The 18,766-nt window shown below is 51.7% G+C and overlaps 1 protein-coding gene across 1 annotated transcript in view; it reads left to right on the plus strand.

Annotated features, from left to right (window-relative positions):
• The first annotated feature begins 4,377 nt into the window (after positions 1 to 4,377).
• The window catches only part of TRPM4 (transient receptor potential cation channel subfamily M member 4), a 142,034-nt gene continuing 127,645 nt past the window's right edge, over positions 4,378 to 18,766 (plus strand). Inside the window, exon 1 of the mRNA XM_075329098.1 lies at positions 4,378 to 4,503. Coding sequence (XP_075185213.1) covers positions 4,477 to 4,503 — 27 coding nt within the window. The 5' untranslated portion in view covers positions 4,378 to 4,476. The remainder of the gene's footprint in view (positions 4,504 to 18,766) is intronic.

The following is an 18,766-nucleotide window of genomic DNA, read 5'->3' on the forward strand; positions in this document are numbered from 1 at the left end:
GGCTGATGATTCACACCAGGGGGTGGGCCAGGCGGTTGGCTCCGCCCACCAAGGAGATCACAGTTCTGGAGGCAGGAAGTACCAGGCAGATTAGCCCAGGGAGGGCAAGTGTAAACAACTAAGTGAAAGTGACAGTAAGAAAGAGAAGTGGTAAAGGAGGAAAGCAAGTGAGGTGACAAGAAGGAAAGAAAGCCTGAAGGGTCCAGCTTTGTGTAGGGCCAGAACAGCAAGGTCAGCGACGGCGGTGACTGTCCGGAGGGGGACCGTTTGGAAGTTCCTGGAAGGACCCCGTTGGCTGTGTGCCCGGTGGTCTGGAGCAGTGTTCCGAAGGACAGTCAGCACCAGGGCAGGGGCCTCTCAGACCCCGGCAAGGCTAGGAGTCACCAAATTTGCCGAATCCGTCAGTGAAGGGGACGTAGATTCCCCCAACAACCAAGTCCCGATTGAAGGCAACAGCCCAACCCGTACAACAGAGGCACCGCCACCGCCAGGGCACCAGTCTCTGAGGGCCAGCGCCTGCGGGCAAAGTGTAGTGCTCCTCCGGCCCAGCTTGAAGCCGGGGAGCGGGTTACCGGTGGGGACCCATCGCAACCAACCGTACATACAGGTGCAAGGAAGAGGGACATCACCGTCACCTACCGGGAAAGCAAAGCAGCCGTCTGTGGGACCGTCCTACCAGCCGTTGGTTTACCGTACAAACTGTGTCCGTGTCTCAGGCTGAGTGAGTACTACCGTGCCGCAAGGCACAGCGCTGCCCCCGCGTCCCTGCGCCCACCAGGCCCTGCACCTCACAAGCCGTTACCGGGTCCCGGGATCACCAACCCCTACCCACGGAGGGGCTACACAACACCTGGCTGCTCCCCATCACCATCCCCGGGATCCCCGCATAGAGCAGCGGTGGTGCTACACATCACCACAACCGTGGGTGGCGTCACGGACATTATCCCAACATCCCAAAAACCCCCTTTCACTCACGGGCGAGGAGTGTCGCTCGAGAAACCCCGGGATCCGGCCCACCGCTCGAGCCACCACTCAGCAGCTGCCGGACCCGAGCAGAAGGGGTGAGCGCGGTGTGCTGACACCCTCCTCCCCGCCCGCGACAGTGGCGGCTAGTGTTGGGCAAATCAATCTTGCTAAGGGCCGTTTCACACATCCGGCATTTCACTGGATTGACGGATCTGGCACACTCCGGTACAGTGTTAATACTGTACAATGGCATTGCGGCAAGCTCCAGTCACATGCTCCGGTCACATGACAGCATGTGACCGGAGCTTGCCGCGATGCCATTGTACTGTATTGCACTGTAATGGATCCGGCAATCCGGTGAAATGCCGGATGTGTGAAACGGCCCTAAGCCGGCCAGGTTAGAAGTCTCTGGCCACTGGAAGGAAATCTTGCGCATCTCCTACCTTCAGGGATCCTTGGCATGACTCCATTAGCGGGGCTGGTGCGAGGTCATCATGGTGGTGGGACACACTTTAGCCCGGCTAATCAACAGCTGAGCCAGGGATTCCCAAAGATAGAAGATTCGTGAGCCTTCCATCCATCACAAAGCACTGGCTTGGCCAATTAATCAATCCACCCAACTCTACTGGCGACTTGAAGGGATTGTCCACTATTTTTACATTGATGGTCTATCCTTAGGATAGATCATCAATGTCAGATCGGCCGGGGTCCGACACCCAGCATCCCTGCCCATCAGCTGTTCTCTGTGCCGGCAGCAGGCAACCGGAAATGCTCAGTTCCGAAGCTGCTCCGTCTTCTGAACTGAGGCGGATGTGGAGTACCCAGCTGAGCATTTCCGGCTGCCTGCTGCTGCCACCGGCACCGGGAACAGCTGATCGGCGGGGGTGCAGGGTGTCGGATCCAGGCCAGTCTGACATTGATGACCTATCCTAAGGATGAGCCATCAACGTAAAAGTAGTAGACAACCCCTTTAGCTCCCTGCCAAGTAAACGGATTGGGTAATTGACTTCCACATGTACAAGCCTTCTGTTGGGTGACTCGTATACATGTTAGATGGTGGGCGAAAATTGGCTATTTTGCATGACTTCTAGCTAATGTATATGGGGACCTTTACAAGGACAACCACCCCTTATGATGACATCAGTCCCTGACCAACAGTTCTCACTTGCTGGTTGGACCTGGTGGTCCACAGTCTCACCCTATTCACTTCTTAGCCTAAGGCCTCCTTCACACGTCCGTGTCTGTGGTACGTGTTTGGTCTGTTTCATTACGTGCCGGGGACACGGGCACACGTAGACCCATTAAAATCAATGGGTCTGCGCTCTTGTCCGTGTTTTGCCATGGACCGTGTGTCCGTGTAGAGCATACGTGTGCCCGTGTGCGCCACACGTAGACATGTCCGTTTTTCTCCGGCATCACGGGTGTCACATGGAATGCACGGATGTGATCCGTGTGACACGCACTGGAGAAAACACACGTGTCTGTGAAATAAAAAGAATTTCTATACTCACCTTGTCCAGCCCTGCTGTCTCTGCCGCTGCTGTCTCTTGCTTCCGAGCCCTGCTCATTATGCTCATTGCATATTCACTCCACTGCGGCCGGAAGCAGCAGCAGCGGAGAGTCGGCAGGACCGGAGACCGAAGATCAGCACCACGGACAGCAACGCCAGGGACAGGTGAGCAGAAAGTTCCCGTTCTCCGTGTGTTATCACGGATAACACACGGAGAACACATGACATCTCTATGAGGGATACTTCTGTCTTCATAAATTATACCCACTTAATTACTATATCTATAAATAATGACAAGACAACTTCCATTGGACGAATGGCCACAGCTTTATTTAACAAGTATATATATATATATATATATATATATATATCTTTCCCGCGGCTCAACATGCCGCCCCTTTAATTAAAACCATAACTGATATATATATATATATATATATACATTCCAAACACCACAAACCAAACACCGATAGGTCCGTCCCAGAAGCAACCAATTCTTCCTATCCCCTGGCCGTATCCTAAAACCAGCCCAAGGGACCACCTCGGCCGTGACCAAAACCGACCCGAGGTGTGAGAGGTATTAACGTTCCATCGTTAAATACCCCTCCCCCGAACCTGCAGGACCTACGCCCACAAGTTCCCAATTTCTTACGAAGCCACTACCCCTGAGTGACTTCGTACCACCAACCGAGTATCGGTACTCCCAGCCTCTGACAATGGACCTATCCCCCCGCTGTGACAAACAAATCTTCCCATTCTTATCTTTTTATTTAGTTATTTTCATTTATTTATGTTTCCATTTTTTTTTTAAATATATTTTTTTTATATATATATATATATATATATATATATATAATTATTATTACTTTTTCTTTTCTTATTATTTTTTCTTTTTTTTATATATATATATATATATATATATATATATATATATATATATATAATTATTATTACTTTTTCTTTTCTTATTATTTTTTTTTTTTTTTACAATTAATTAGGGCGAGTGGGTGGGCCACGCTGATCTTCCTGCAGCAAGAGGAGGTAACCACTGCCTCACCCCACCTATATACCCCCCTGATCAGCCAGCCTCCTACCCTATCCCCCCAATCACAACTGCCCCCTTTTCACCAATCCCATAACCCCATAGAATGCACACTTCTGCATTCCAAACATTAACCCCTTCAGACCCTAGCCCCCTCCAGATTGTCATGGGCTTATTCGCCCTTATAGGGCTCACTTGCCCTCTCGTGTGCCATAAACACGGCTCACGGAGGGAAAAACGCACGTTTCACACCTCCGTGAAAAACGTGCGTGATTTTCACGGACGTGTGAAAGAGGCCTAAAAAAAGAGAAGGCAGAGGTGGTTAATGGTCTTCGATAAGGGTCTTTCCAGATTCAGGGTTGCCAACTTGACTTTGCATTTTTTTCTGGACAGCTTATCAAAAAAATCACGGGTAGTCAATATTTTTTTTTACGGGCCCCATAATAAGTCATTATGATGAAGTGATCCATGTCTACAGCCCATAATTCTGATAAGAAGACATCAGCTGCGTTCACTGTATGAGAATTCTCATGAAAATAATCTGTATAAAAGTTTCTTCGGCCTCCAAAAAAATCATCGACACCTTAAATTTTTTTTTTACGGACGGGACGAAAAAAAAGCGCCGTATTTTTACGGAATTTCCGGATCGGTTGGTAACCCTGCCCGGATTCTAATATATTCCACACTAATGGCTGTAATTCCGAGTATACAGCGGTGGGTCAAGGAGGCGTCAGCGGCGTACAATCCTGACAGACAGGTTCTCCGCAGGTGTGTGTATCACAGGAGGGGAATGGGGAGGAGAAGGAGGATTGTGTCTGTAGGTGTGGCATACGCTGGAAGGGAACACCATCCTCGCACAGAAGTTAAACTTCCTTAGATCCTGAAAGAAGCAGGGAAAAGCTCCTCTGTGAAGCCTGGCTGGACACCGGCCGAGCGAGCCACATTGGCAACTGGAGAAATGGCTAATAACATAGCTAAAGACCAGGTAGGCGCTGAGCTCTGGGGCACTGCTGTGCTGTGTTTGATGTTGTTATGCAGTGGGTCAGGTGTGGACTTGCTGATGATGTGCTCTGTGGCATTGCTCGCCGCTCCATGACTGGGATCTGCATTCTCACACATTTGTTTTTTCTTTTATCAAAGTTTAAAACCGCTTTAGGCTGTTGTCGTATGTTTGTGACTCTTGGTGAATCTTGCCAAGAATTACATATTCCTAGATCTAGATCATCAAAGGAAAGAATGTTCCATAAAACACTGATTTCAATTAGTTTTTTTTTTTTTCCCCTGTTCTTAAACTAAACCAGATATTTAAAAGGATTCTCCATAGTATAGGTGATAAGGCGCTGATTCGACGAGGGGTCCCTGCTGATCCCGGTTGGGGTTTACGCGCTGATCCCGGTTGGGGTTTACGCGCTGATCCCGGTTGGGGTTTACGTGCTGATCCCGGTTGGGGTTTACGCGCTGATCCCGGTTGGGGTTTACGCGCTGATCCCGGTTGGGGTTTACGCGCTGATCCCGGTTGGGGTTTACGCGCTGATCCCGGCAAGGGGGGGGTTTACGCGCTGATCCCGGCAAGGGGGGGGTTTACGCGCTGATCCCGGCAAGGGGGGGGGGGTTACGCGCTGATTGGCAGAATGGAGAACTTTTATCCCCAATGGGACACTCTTATTCCTGTTACAAATTATAGGGCAGGTCGGGTGCCAGATCACAACCACTCTTTTCATTTTACATGGGACTGCTGGAAAAAGACAAGTACAGCACCCGATGGCCCCATAAGGAATGAATGGCGCAGCAGTCGGGCATGTGCACTACCGCTCTAACCTAATAGGAATAAACGTTCCCTGTTCTGCCAATCATTATGGATCCCAGCAGTCCGACTATCGCCAATCAACAAGTTATTTACTATCCTGTACAAATAAGTGATAACTCGTTTTCACTGGACAACCCCTTTAATTCATCAATTAGGCAATGCTCACACTTCAGTTTTAACATTCTGATTGTCCCACCCTAGGAATGGCCAAAACGGCAGCAGAAGGACCCCATTGATTACTATTGATTATGGGTAACACTAGGTGTCAGTTTTTTGGCTGCATTTTTTTCTGTTCGAAAGACAAACTGGCCACATAAAGGACCCCATAATAATCAATTGTAAATTGACTATTTTCTATATACGGGAGCGCGCTCTGGTTGCGGCGCTGTATACGGGAGCGCGCTCTGGTTGCGGCGCTGTATACGGGAGCGCGCTCTGGTTGCGGCGCTGTATACGGGAGCGCGCTCTGGTTGCGGCGCTGTATACGGGAGCGCGCTCTGGTTGCGGCGCTGTATACGGGAGCGCGCTCTGGTTGCGGCGCTGTATACGGGAGCGCGCTCTGGTTGCGGCGCTGTATACGGGAGCGCGCTCTGGTTGCGGCGCTGTATACGGGAGCGCGCTCTGGTTGCGGCGCTGTATACGGGAGCGCGCTCTGGTTGCGGCGCTGTATACGGGAGCGCGCTTTGGTTGCGGCGCTGTATACGGGAGCGCGCTCTGGTTGCGGCGCTGTATACGGAAGCGTGCTCTGGTTGCGGCGCTGTATACGGGCGCGTGCTCTGGTTGCGGCGCTGTATATGTGAGTGCGATCTGGTGGCGCCGCTATATACGGGCACTATATATTGGATCGCATTCCGGTTTGCCACTGTATACAGGAGAGCACTCTGGTAGTGGAACTGTATATGGGCACGCGCTCTGGTTGCTGTATATGGGCGCGCGCTCTGGTTGCTGTATATGGGCGCGCGCTCTGGTTGCTGTATATGGGGGGGGGGCGCGCTCTGGTTGCTGTATATGGGGGGGGGGGCGCGCGCTCTGGTTGCTGTATATGGGAGCAGTTTTAACCACCCTCGTGGTTTTTACAAGTGAGACATTTTCTGCCTCTGCTGTGTATGACGTTCAATCAGACGTCTTCAGCTATTTAATGGCCTATAATACTTGTACATCAAGCGTTATCTGTCCTCAGAACAGTCCGAGCTGGTTATATTGTGTCTGCTCCAGAGGATGCTGTCAGACACTAATCTTGCAGCTTTCTAATTTTTTTTTTCTACTGTATTCACTTACCCCCTGCAAAGTGGCCATTGCCGACTGTTTATTCTTGGCATGTAAATTTCCAACTTTGATAGAACTTTGTGTAATTGTTCCTTTAGTGAATGGGATTTATTTTGTGTTTACTTTGACTTTCCCTTTGATCAATCTTGGCTACATAATTAGAAACGTGCAGCATATACTGTATATATAAATACTACCGTTACTATGCTTCTAAGAGTAAAGGCACAATGTGGTTGGCTAATGGGTCTAATATATGGGAGGGGGGCCTCCCAACAAATTATGGATGGGGTTGTCAGGGGTAACTTGCTGGGGAAACGTTATCGAGCGTTGAAGAGCTGGGGCACCCCATTCTAACATTTGCTATGGGGCTGTGTGTGCACAAGCCACAAGGTCAAGAAGTGCGCTAATTTGATGTAAAACATAAAAAATGTTCAAAACACAACACAGCTTTCATTTTTCTAGCGCACGGTAGGAATTTAAAGCTATGCTGTGATTGGCTGCTGTGGAACAGGTTCCAATTTCGATCCCAACTGTCATTTTTCAAAAGCTGTTTGAAAATTAAAGCTTCAAACTGATTTGAATTTTCCTTTTCCGCGGAGTTCTCAACTGTCCTTGTTGCCCATGGTAACTTAAATTTTAAAATGATTTCTTTAAACTGCTCTGGGAAAATTTTTTTTTTTTTTACTAAAATGATAAGTTAGAAAGTAGATACAGCTATGGTTGATCTTCAGGATGTCCCCTGCCCATTGAATGCCACCACCAGCCCTGATGGCCTGTGAACCCAATATAGCACCCTTAATTGCATTTTGGCAAACCAGACCTCAAAGAACGGCAGAAGTACTGAATCAACATTGTCCATTGATATTTATGCAACCCATAAATAGTGCTTGAAAATACAAACATTTCTGCAATTTATTGCTTCATAAAATGTTCCGCCATTCTAGAGATATTAACACTCGTTGCCTAGGAGACCGACCTCTGCTGCCGGAAAATAACGCGCATTGCTTACAAGCTCTTTATTTCTATTAGGCCAGGGCATCACACAAGCACATCAGGTCGTCTCAGGGTATTGTGCAATCTGCCCTTCTGTGCAATATCCATCTCCTCCTTGGTTACGGGTCCCCAACTAACGGTATTGGCCAACAGCAGTCAGTCCAAGTCCTAGGTCCACTCTGCACCACACCCACCAGACACAGCAGTGAACGGCCTGAGTGGAATAGGGTCGCCCACTTGGGGTGTTAGTTAAGGGTCAGGAGTGTCAGGAGCAAGTCAGTGACAGTTAGGAGGTGAAGGAGAGAGGAGGTCAGGAGCCGGGCTCTTTGGGAGTAACTAGGTGACAGACGTTGGTCTGGACCTAGTAGGAGCTGGACCCCGGTCGCAGGGGATCATGGCAAGGGGCACGGAACTGTCGAAGGACAGCCGGCGGCCTTGTACCATCACCGGGCTGGAACCAAGGCACGACGGGGTACGTGGACCCTAGGTCAGGGAGTAGCTCCAGGCAACTTGACAATTGACCCGAGAACGGAGCCTTCAAGATCTGCTCTCCACCCTCTCCAAAATCGGGTACGAGCGCAACGAGGGGGATAGGACTTTTGTCGCGGGCGGGGAGGAGGGTGTCAGCACACTACGCTCACCCCTTCTGCTCGGGTCCGGCGGCTGCTGCTCAGTGGTGGCTCGAGCCGTGGGCCGGATCCCGGGGGTTCTCGAGCGGCACTCCTCGCCCGTGAGTGAAAGGGGGTTGTTGGGTGTGGGGATAGTTTATTGTCCGTGATGCCACCCACGGTTGTGGTGATTTCACCACCGCTGTTCAATATGGGGATCCCGGGGATGGTGATGCGGAGCAGCCAGGTGTTGTGTTGCCCCTCCGTGGGTAGGGGTTGGTGATTCCGGGGCCCGGTGATGGTGAGGGAAGTGCAGGGCCTGGTGGGCGCAGGGACGCGGGGGCAGCGCTGTGCCTTGCGGCACGGTGGTACTCACTAAGCCTGAGACGTTGACACAGTTTTACGGTAAACCACACGGCTGGAAAGACGGTTCCCACGGACGGCTGCACTTGCTCTCCCAGTAGGTGATGGTGATGTCCCTCTGACCTGCACCTGATGTTTCTAAGTTGGTAGCGATGGGTCCCCACCGGTAACCCGCTCCCCGGCTTCAAGCTGGACCGGAGGAGCTCTACTTTGCCCGCAGACGCTGGCCCTGAGGAACTGGTGCCGTGGCGGTGTTCTTCTTTACTGGTTGGACTGTTGCCTTCAATCGGGACTTGGTTGTTGGGGGATCTACGTCCCCTTCACTGACGGATTCGGCAAATTATGGCGACTCCTAGCCTTGCCGGGGTCCGAGAGGCCCCTGCCCTGGTGCTGACTGTCCTTTGCACGCTGCTCCAGACCGCCGGGTCACTACCCGTCCGCGGTCCTTCCAGGAACTCCCGAACAGTCACCCCTCTGGACAGTCACCGTCGTTGCTGACCTTGCTGACCCTGTCCTGCACACAGCTGGACTACTTCAGGCTTTCTTTCTGTCACCACTCTTGCTTTCCTCCTTTACCACTTTACTTCCTTCACTTCTACTTGTTTACTCCTTCATGTCCCTCACTGGACTGCCTGGTTTCTCCCGCCTCCAGAGCTGTGTCCTCCTCGGTGGGCGGAGCCAACCACCTGGCCCACCCCCTGGTGTGAACATCAGCCTCTGGAGGAAGGCAACAAGGATTTTAGTTTAGCTTTGGTGTTCCTAACTGGAATGTAGGGTGTGGTGGTGTAATGACCTGTGACCCCTGGCTTGCCCAGGGCGTCACATTTTCCCACCACACGGTCCAGAAAATCCCAAGCGTGAACCCTGACAGCAAACTCCCTCAGTTACACATACTGGGGAGCGGGACCTGGCTAGTTCCACACTACTGGGACCGACAGAGAAGTAACTTAGTGCCAGGAGGCAGGTCACGGATCACCAGGGAACACAATCGGGGACGGGACCCGAACTAAGCTCCCCTCAGCGGCAGCGGTGTCCAGAACTCTGGTTTATCCAGTTGTCGGTGTCAGTATACTGGACTGAGTATGAAAGTGGCCCCTGCGCTCTCCAAGGCACCCCCCCAATGCCATCACCGAGTCCCGGGGCATCTCCCCTACCCGTGGAGGGCCCTAACACCTGGCTGCCCCATTCCATCGCCTCGGGTACTCCCAACTGCAGCGGTGGTACTCCCAAATTACCACAAACCATGGGTGGCGTCACGAACTCTAACACATCCCCTGTAAATAACCCCCCTTCGTTTGAGGAGCCGCACGACACCCTCCTCCCCGGGTCCGTAGACCCGTCGAGCCACCGCGGATCCGAATCCGAGCAGCCTGGCTGCCGATGCGGGGGCGGCACACTTGTAAGTTCTGTTTTGAAGCCGACCAGGATCGCTGGTGCTTGTCCTTACGGCCTAATCCCGGCTAGCTTCTGAGTAGCGCTTAGAAGCTAGAGAAGCAGGGGTGGTTGGTCTCCTTGGTAACGAGATGAAAACAAAAAATTGTATCTCAAGATAGTTGAAAATTTTATGAAGCAGTAAATTGCAAAAGTGCTTGTTTTTACAAGAGCTTTCTGACCATACCCATTTTTCAAAATGGGATTAACCCTTTAAAGCCTCAATACATAGCAGACAGCTACTGTATATAATATGAACAGGGGGCATTTCTATACAGTAATGATTTGTGGGCACTGTATGGGCTGGCTTAGTAGTAATTGGTCACTAGGGCAGACCCTTCCGATCAAACCAATTTACTTTTTTCATGTTTTCCTTCTTTTTAGGCTATCCTAGCTTCATGTGTGGCGCCCTGGACAAGCCAGGGGCCACAGAGAACAACACCCACACACCCCACACTCCCGGTCAGGCACATCAGAGTCAGACACAAAACCCTTGTTGCCTTCCTCCAGGGGCTGATGTCCACACCAGGGGGTGGAGCCAGGCGGTTGGTCTCCACCCACCAAGGAGTTCACAGTCCTGGGGGAGGGAAAACAGTCAGAGTTTTGGAGGTGAAAGTGGATGGAAGTGAAGTGGTAGTGGAGCAACTGACAGCGTCCGGGTGTGTGGCCCGGGCGGTACAGTAAGGTTGGCGGACGGTGGTGACCGTCTGCAGGAGTGACCGATTGGAGTCTACCGTAAGGACCGGTACACAAAGAGAAGTCAGCACCATCTGGCAGGGGCTTACGGACCCCGGCAAGGCTAGGAGTCACCGTGAATTTGCCAAATTCGTTAGCGAAGGGGACCTCCTGGGTTTCCCAACAGCCAAGTCCCGACAGAAGGCAACAGTCCAACCAAGTGAGGGAGACACCGCCACCGCCAAGGCAACCGTTTCTCAGGGCCAGCGCCTGCGGGCAAAAGGGGCTCCTCCGGCCTATATCCAAGCCGGGGAGCGGGTTACCGGTGGGAACCCATTGGAACCATCTACCATATCTAGGTGCAGGGAAAGGCAGTCACCATTAACCTGCCGGGAGAAACAACACCGCAGCTGTCTGTGGGACCCGTCCATCCAGCCATGTGTTTTACCGAGAACTGTGTCCTCATCATTGGCTGAGTGAGTACCGCTGTGCAGCACAGCGCTGCCCCTGCAACCCTGCACCCCGCCAGGCCTCGTAACCCGCCTGCCATCCATCCTTTCCCCATCACCGGGCCCCGGGACAACCAACCCCCTACCCACGAAGGGGAGAACTAACAACAAAGCTGCTCCCTGTCACCGCTCCCGGGATCCCCGTCTAGAGCAGCGGTGGTGTCACCAATCTTACCACAACCGTGGGTGGCGTCACAGACAATAATCAAAACCCCCACAATCAAAATTCCCCTTTTTCACTCACGGGCGAGGAACGCCGCTCGAGTCCCCGGGATCCGGCCCACCGCTCGAGCCACCACCGAGCAGCTGGAGCAGCAGCGGCCGGACCCGAGCAGTGGGAGAGCGCAGCGTCCCCTCCTCCGCCTGCGACACATGTATATTTAGTTAAAGGTTTCATTCAGCTGCATACACCTGCTTACACAATGATCCATCATGGTTCCTTTTATTTGAATCTCATGAGTATATGGGGCATTGTGTCTTCATAGAAAGACCTTCCATTAGACAACAATAAGCGTATGCTGAATGGATCAACCGCTTATGTATAACAAGGGTTAATTTAAAGAGAAAGCATTCACCCTAATTTTAAAAGACCTCTCTAAATTCTATGAAACTATAAATTGAGTTGTCTTTTTGCTTTTTCTGGCTGCTTATGTGTGTGAAAAAAAAAAAAAAAAGTGAAAAGAATTTCACCTGAATAATTAACTAGCCACGCAGGGCTTGGAAATACTAATGTCTATTAATGCACTCATTAGTCAATATGGAACATCTTTGTTTCTTATTGCTTTTTTTTCAATATTGCCATCTCAACTTTATCAACTGTAGCAAAATAGAACAAGACAAAACTTGTAACAAAAAAAAAGGAAGGGGAGGGGGCTGGGGAGGATGGGGAGGTTTATCATATATAGGTAACGCCCCCACGCCAGCAGCCGATCAGCTCTGGTCCGGACCTGCGGTGGCTCGAGGGGTCTCCGGACCCGTGGGGGTCGGTCGTACAGCCGCTCAAATTTAAAAGGGGAGTATTTACAGGGGATAGTGTGGAAAGTTCGTGATGTGTGTGGTAAAGTGGAGTACCACTGCTGCGGTTTGGGAGTACCCGGTGGCGATGGAGTGGGCAGCCAGGTGTTTAACCCCTCCAAGGGTAGGGAGAATGCCCCGGGACTCGGTGATGGTGACAGGGAGGTGCCGTTGGGAGGTAAGGGTCACTTGTGTACTCAGTCCAATAACGCTGACACCGACAACTGTGGTAAACCAAAGTTCTGGACACCGCTGCCACTGGGAGAGAGCACACCTGGATCCCGTGACCGTTGGAGTTGCCTGTTAGTCTGTGACCTTTCCCTTGGCACCTTTTGTCTTCTATTTGGTCCCTTTAGTGTAGAACTAGTCGGGTCCCACTCACCAGTGTGGCTAACTGGGTTAGCTTGCTCTCAGGGTTCACGCTTCGGATTTTCTGGATCGTGTAGTGTAAAGTCCTATCCCCCTCGTTGCACTAGTACCCCGATTTTTGGAGCGAGTGGAGAACGGATCTTGAAGCCTCCGTCCTCGTCGGGTAAATTGTCAGGACGCCTGAAGGTACTCCCTGACCTAGGCTCCACGTACCCTGTCGTCCCCTGGCCCCTGCCCGGTGATGGCACAAGGCCACCGGCTGTCTTCCTCGACAGTCCGTGCCCCTTGTCACGATCCCCTGTGACCGGGGTCAAGCTCCTACCAGGCCCAGACCAATGTCTGCCACCTAGTAGTTCTTAGGAGCCCAGCTCCTGACCTCTCCTCTCGAGAGTCACTCCTCAACTGAACTGCGTCCTAACATTCCTGAACCCCCCCCTTAACCAAACCCCCAAGTGGACGACCCTATTCCACTCAGGCTGTCCACTGGTGTGTCTGGTGGGTGTGGTGCAGAGTGTTCCTAGGGTTTTGATTATCTTGTTCTTGGCAACACCAAAGGCTAGGGACCGGTAACCAAGGAGGTGGATACTGCACAGAAGGGCAGATTGCACAGTACCCTGTGACGTCCTGCTAGGCCAGGGCATCATATTCCCCCTTGGTTAAGCGTAGCTCGTCCCCGAGCTACAGGACATCAGAGGTTTAATATTTATTTACTTTTTTCAAACTGCAGAAAAGGTAAGATAAAGGTAGAACATTTATTTTACAAACACATCCCTCATTAGGGAGGCTGGTTACTTAAACGTTACTAACACTTTATTGAGGGCTGCTTCTCACTTGCGAGTTTCTCGCAGTAGAGCAATGCGAGAAAAACTCGCATTGGAATCAGACACATGTTAGTGAATGATTCAGCTCGCATTTGCGATTTTTTTTTTTTTTTTTTTTTTTTATTTTTTTTTTTTTTTAAATTTCTCAGTCCAAATCGGACTGAGAAAAAAATCGCAGCATGCTGCTTTTTGCGAGTTTCTACTGCGGGTCTCTCCAATGCAAGTCTATGGGAGCGTGTAAATAATCGGATGTCACGGGACGGCACTCGCACCATCCTAGTGACATCCGATTTTCTAAATACATTTCTCGCATGTTTCCTAAAACACTGGAAACGAGCGATGTCTCACAATGTCTGTCAATCACTATTTTTTCAGTCGGTCTCTCCCTCTCGGTCTCTATTCTCTGTCGGTCCGTCACTATCTCTGTCCCTCTCTCACAGTCTGTCGGTCATTTTCCCCTCCTCTCTCATACTCACCGTTCCCCGATCCCCGGCGTGGCGCTGCACGGCTTTCTCAATGCTGCGGCGGCTTTTACTATTGTGAAAAAGCCGGCCGCTCATTAAACAATCTCGTATTCCCTGCTTTCCCCGCCCACAGGCGCCTATGATTGGTTGCAGTGAGACACGCCCCCACGCTGAGTGACAGGTGTCTCACTGCACCCAATCACAGCAGCCGGTGGGCGGGTCTATACTGTGCAGTGAAATAAATAATTAAATAATTAAAAAAAAAAAACGGCGTGCGGTCTCCCCAATTTTAATACCAGCCAGATAAAGCCATACGGCTGAAGGCTGGTATTCTCAGGATGGGGAGCTCCACGTTATGGGGAGCCCCCCAGCCTAACAATATCAGTCAGCAGCCGCCCAGAATTGCCGCATACATTTTATGCGACAGTTCTGGGACTGTACCCGGCTCTTCCCGATTTGCCCTGGTGCGTTGGCAAATCGGGGTAATAAGGAGTTATTGGAAGCCCATAGCTGCCAATAAGTCCTAGATTAATCATGTCAGGCGTCTCCCCGAGAAACCTTCCATGATTAATCTGTAAGTTACAGTAAATAAACACACACACACCTGAAAAAATCATTTATTAGAAATAAAAAACACAAACAAATTCGCTCATCACCAATTTAATAAGCCCCAAAAAGCCCTCCATGTCCGGCGTAATCCACGAACCTCCAGCGTCGCTTCCATCTCTGCTGCATGGAGGTGACCAGAGCTGCAGCAGACACCGCCGCTCCTGTCACCTCCACGCAGCAACTGAGGTGAGTAGCGCGATCTGCTGAGGTGTCACTGAGGTTAATCACGGCCACCGCTGGATCCAGTGACAGCGGGTAACCTCAGTGACAGCTCAGCTGATCGCGATACTCACCTCAGTTGCTGCGTGGAGGTGACAGAAGCGGCGGTGTCTGCTGCAGCTCCTGTCACCTTCATGCTGGAAGCGACGCTGGAGGTCCGTGGATTACGCCGGACATGGAGGGCTTTTTGGGGCTTATTAAATTGGTGCTGAGGGAATTTGTGTTTTTTATTTCTAATAAAGGATTTTTTCGTGTGTGTGTATTTACTGTAACTTATAGATTAATCATGGAGGGTGTCTCAGACGCCTGACATGATTAATCTAGGATTTAGTGGCAGCTATGGGCTGCCATTAACTCCTTATTACCCCGATTTGCCAACGCACCAGGGTAAATCGGGAAGAGCCGGGTACAGTCCCAGAACTGTCGCATCTAATGTATGCGGCCATTCTGGGCGGCTGCTGACTGATATTGTTAGGCTGGGGGGCTCCCCATAACGTGGAGCTCCCCATCCTGAGAATACCAGCCTTCAGCCGTATGGCTTTATCTGGCTGGTATTAAAATTGGGGGGGACCGCACGCCGTTTTTTTTAAATTGATTTATTTCACTGCACAGTATAGACACGCCCACCGGCTGCTGTGATTGGGTGCAGTGAGACACCTGTCACTCAGCATGGAGGCGTGTCTCACTGCAACCAATCATAGGCGCCTGTGGGTGGGGAAAGCAGGGAATACGAGATTGTTTAATGAGCGGCCGGCTTTTTCAAAATGGTAAAAGCCGCCGCAGCAGTGTGAACGCCGTGCAGCGCCGCGCCGGGGATCGGTGAGTATGAGAGAGGGCTGCTAACTTCAGTCACTCAGGAGATTAGCGGTCACCAGTGAGTCCTTCACGGGTGACCGCTAATCAGGACGCGGCACAGACAGAGCCGCAGCATGACCATGAAGTCGGGTGAAGTTCACCCGAGTTCATTCTGATTGTGCGTCTCTTTCTGTGTCTGCTGTCATCTGCCATTCAGCTCTGCTACATGGCTGTCTGTCTGCTGTCAGCGGCCATGTAGCAGAGCTGAATGGCAGATGACATAGTAAAAAATACGCATTACACACGCTAGTAAAATCATTAATTTATTCAGAAAAAGCATCGCACTTGCGTTGCACTCGGACCTAACGTGAACTAAAATCAGCCGAGTTTTTTTTTCAGCCCAGTCGGACCGATTTTACTCGCATAGATGTGTTTCAACCCTAAGAGTTAATCTCCCAACGATGGAACGCTACCGGTTTCAGTAGTAGCGGAGGCTCAACCTGCTCCGTTACAGCCCCTTCCTGCGACAGTCCAGTCCCAATGTCCCGGATCTCAATAACCCGCCACCCAAACAACCTGACTTCTGGATACCTATCCGAGGGTCCGTGACCAGGTTAGGATCCTGGGTGTTGTGATAGACGACTCTGGTTGGCACAGGAGGTGTAACTATGTACAATACACAAGTTCGTGTTGGTCACGCCAGTCCTGTGATCTTGGTCCATTTTTACTATATAGATATGCAAACAACAAAGTCCATGTACCGGGTCTACACACTGTAAAGAATCTGGTTGCAAATTAGGTAACTTCTTCGTTCATTTAAACCCTGATTGATTATGCACTTATTTACTAACATTTTCTATATGGAAAATAATAAATTGTGCAAAACAATAAACGAAAACACCGATACCTAACACTTCTATGGCATCGTTAAACAACCTGGTATTTATAAACATTCTTAAACTACCGGGTCCCGTAGCCACGCCTCTTTGCGGCTACGTACTAGACGCCGGCACAAATTCTTCAAGCATCACATGCTTGGTCACCTCCAGGGCATACCAGCCCAGCCCCACTCGCCGCAATGCCGGGTGTAGGTGACCATATCTTCAGGTTAGAGATTACGCTAGCGGTACCCCCAGGGGAGGTGCGGAGCCACATCCCGCCGGGACAGAAACACCCCAGCTGTGAGGCCTGCTTCCCGGATGAAACCCCATCCTTGCTCGGGGTCAAATCGATCCACGAGGCCACGGCACCGTGGCCCTCTAACTCGTGAAGCAGTACTCCTCACTTGCTCCTTATCATCTCTGTTGCGGGTGGCAAGCTCCCGTCTCCGATTTTGTGTTATTTCAGCCTGTAACTGTTGATGGTGTCGTTCCCAGTAGGGGGCGTCAACATCCGGCCTCTGCTCCCTAGCTGGTTCTGGCTTCAAGTGAACTCTTGCAGCCCCAACAGCCGTTGAGACGCCGCGCGGCAGTAGAACCGGTGGATCTTTAGGCTCCACTTCCGCCTTGACGGACTGAAGAACCGACTGCTCCGCAGCTGGGGTTGCAGGGTCCGGGTGCTCCACCTCTGAGGACGGGCCCAGTGATGTGGCCGGGTCTGGTCTGGCCGGGGTCCGGATGACTTCTGTCGTGACCGGGAGGAGGGACAGAACCGGGGTCTCTGCAGGTGGGGTGTCACATGAAAGCACCGTAGGTTCCGCTGCTGGGGTAATAGTGGGCGGCTTGGCGTTCGCCGAGGACGGGGTAGGTGACGGTGGAGTGCTCACCGCGAGCGGGGGCGGACCGGATCCCTCAGCTGCTGTGGCCGGATTTTTGCAATCAGTAGGGCCTGACTGGGTAATTGTTTACCCTCTCTTCACGTGGGATTTCGATCTCACGGGCTCGCACCGCCATCGCCAGGCTCCTCATCTCTTCCCTCCAGTGATTTCAAGATGAACAGGAACTGCGTCCGCATTCTCCTGCACAGCTGCTCTCTCTTCTTCAATCCAGGTCGCGGTCCCAGGAACAGCACGTTCCGGTGACCAGCTCCCCTCCGCCATCTTTACTCTGCGGGGTCCAGGAACTTTATGGCAGAGTCCTGGAGTCCCTACTTCTCTTCCGCTGTTATTACATTCTGGCACACCCCCTTGGTTTTCACTCAGCACTCTTTAATGCGCTGTGGCCCTCTGGGAACTTCTGCTTCCGGCCTCACACGCAAGACGAAGGGCGGGGCTTCTGCTTTGCGCGCTTTCACAGGGAAGACTGCGTTTTGGCGCGAAAAGATGGCGGAAAATGGCAGAATTGGCAGGAAAAAGAATCTTGACTCGAGGTTTTGATTTTTAAGGCGCACGTCACCCAGGTAAGTGGGTCCTGCTCGTATCCTGTTTGTGACGCCAGGTTAATCTGAGGATGTACCGCCCTCATGCCAGCAGCCGATCACCTCGGGTCCAGATCTGCGGTGGCTCGAGGGGTCTCCGTACCCGTGGGGGTCGGACGTACGGCCACTCAAATTTAAAAGGGGAGTATTTACAGGGGATGGTGTGGAAAGTACCACCGCTGTGGTTTGGGAGTACCCGGTGGCGATGGAGTGGGCAGCCAAGTGTTTAACCCCTCCAAGGGTAGGCTGAATGCCCCGGGGCTCAGTCATGAGGACAGGGTTGTGCCGTTGGGAGGTAAGGGTCACTTGCGAACTCACTCAGTCCAATAACGCTGACACCGACAACTGTGGTAAACCAAAGTTCTGGACACCACTGCCGCTGGGAGGGAGCACACCTGGATCCCGTGACCGTGTGACCTTTGCCTTGGCACCTTTTTCTTCTATTTGGTCCCTTTAGTGTAGAACTAATCGGGTCCCGCTCACCAGTATGATTAACTGGGTGAGTTTGCTCTCAGAGTTCACGCTTGAGATTTTCTGGACCGTGCAGTGTAAAGTCCTATCCCCCTCATTGCGCTAGTACCCAGATTTTGGAGCGGGTGGAGAACGGATCTTGACTGCTCCGTCCTTGTCGGGTAAATTGTCAGGACGCCTGAAGCTACTCCCTGACCTAGGGTCCACGAACCCCCGTCATGCCCTGGCTCCTGCCCGGTGATGGCACAAGGCCGCCGGATGTCCCCCCTCGACAGTCTGTGCCCCTTGTCACGATCCCCTGCGACCGGGGTCCAGCTCCTACCGGGCCCAGACCAACGTCTGCCACCTAGTAGTTCCTAGGAGCCCAGCTCCTGACCTCTCCTCTCGAGAGTCACTCCTCAACTGAACTGCATCCGAACACTCCTGACCCCCCCTTAACCAACTCCCCCAAGTGGGCGACCCTATTCCACTCAGGACAT

The sequence above is a fragment of the Anomaloglossus baeobatrachus genome, chromosome 11 (genome assembly GCF_048569485.1).
Source record: "Anomaloglossus baeobatrachus isolate aAnoBae1 chromosome 11, aAnoBae1.hap1, whole genome shotgun sequence".
Lineage (NCBI taxonomy): Eukaryota > Metazoa > Chordata > Amphibia > Anura > Aromobatidae > Anomaloglossus > Anomaloglossus baeobatrachus.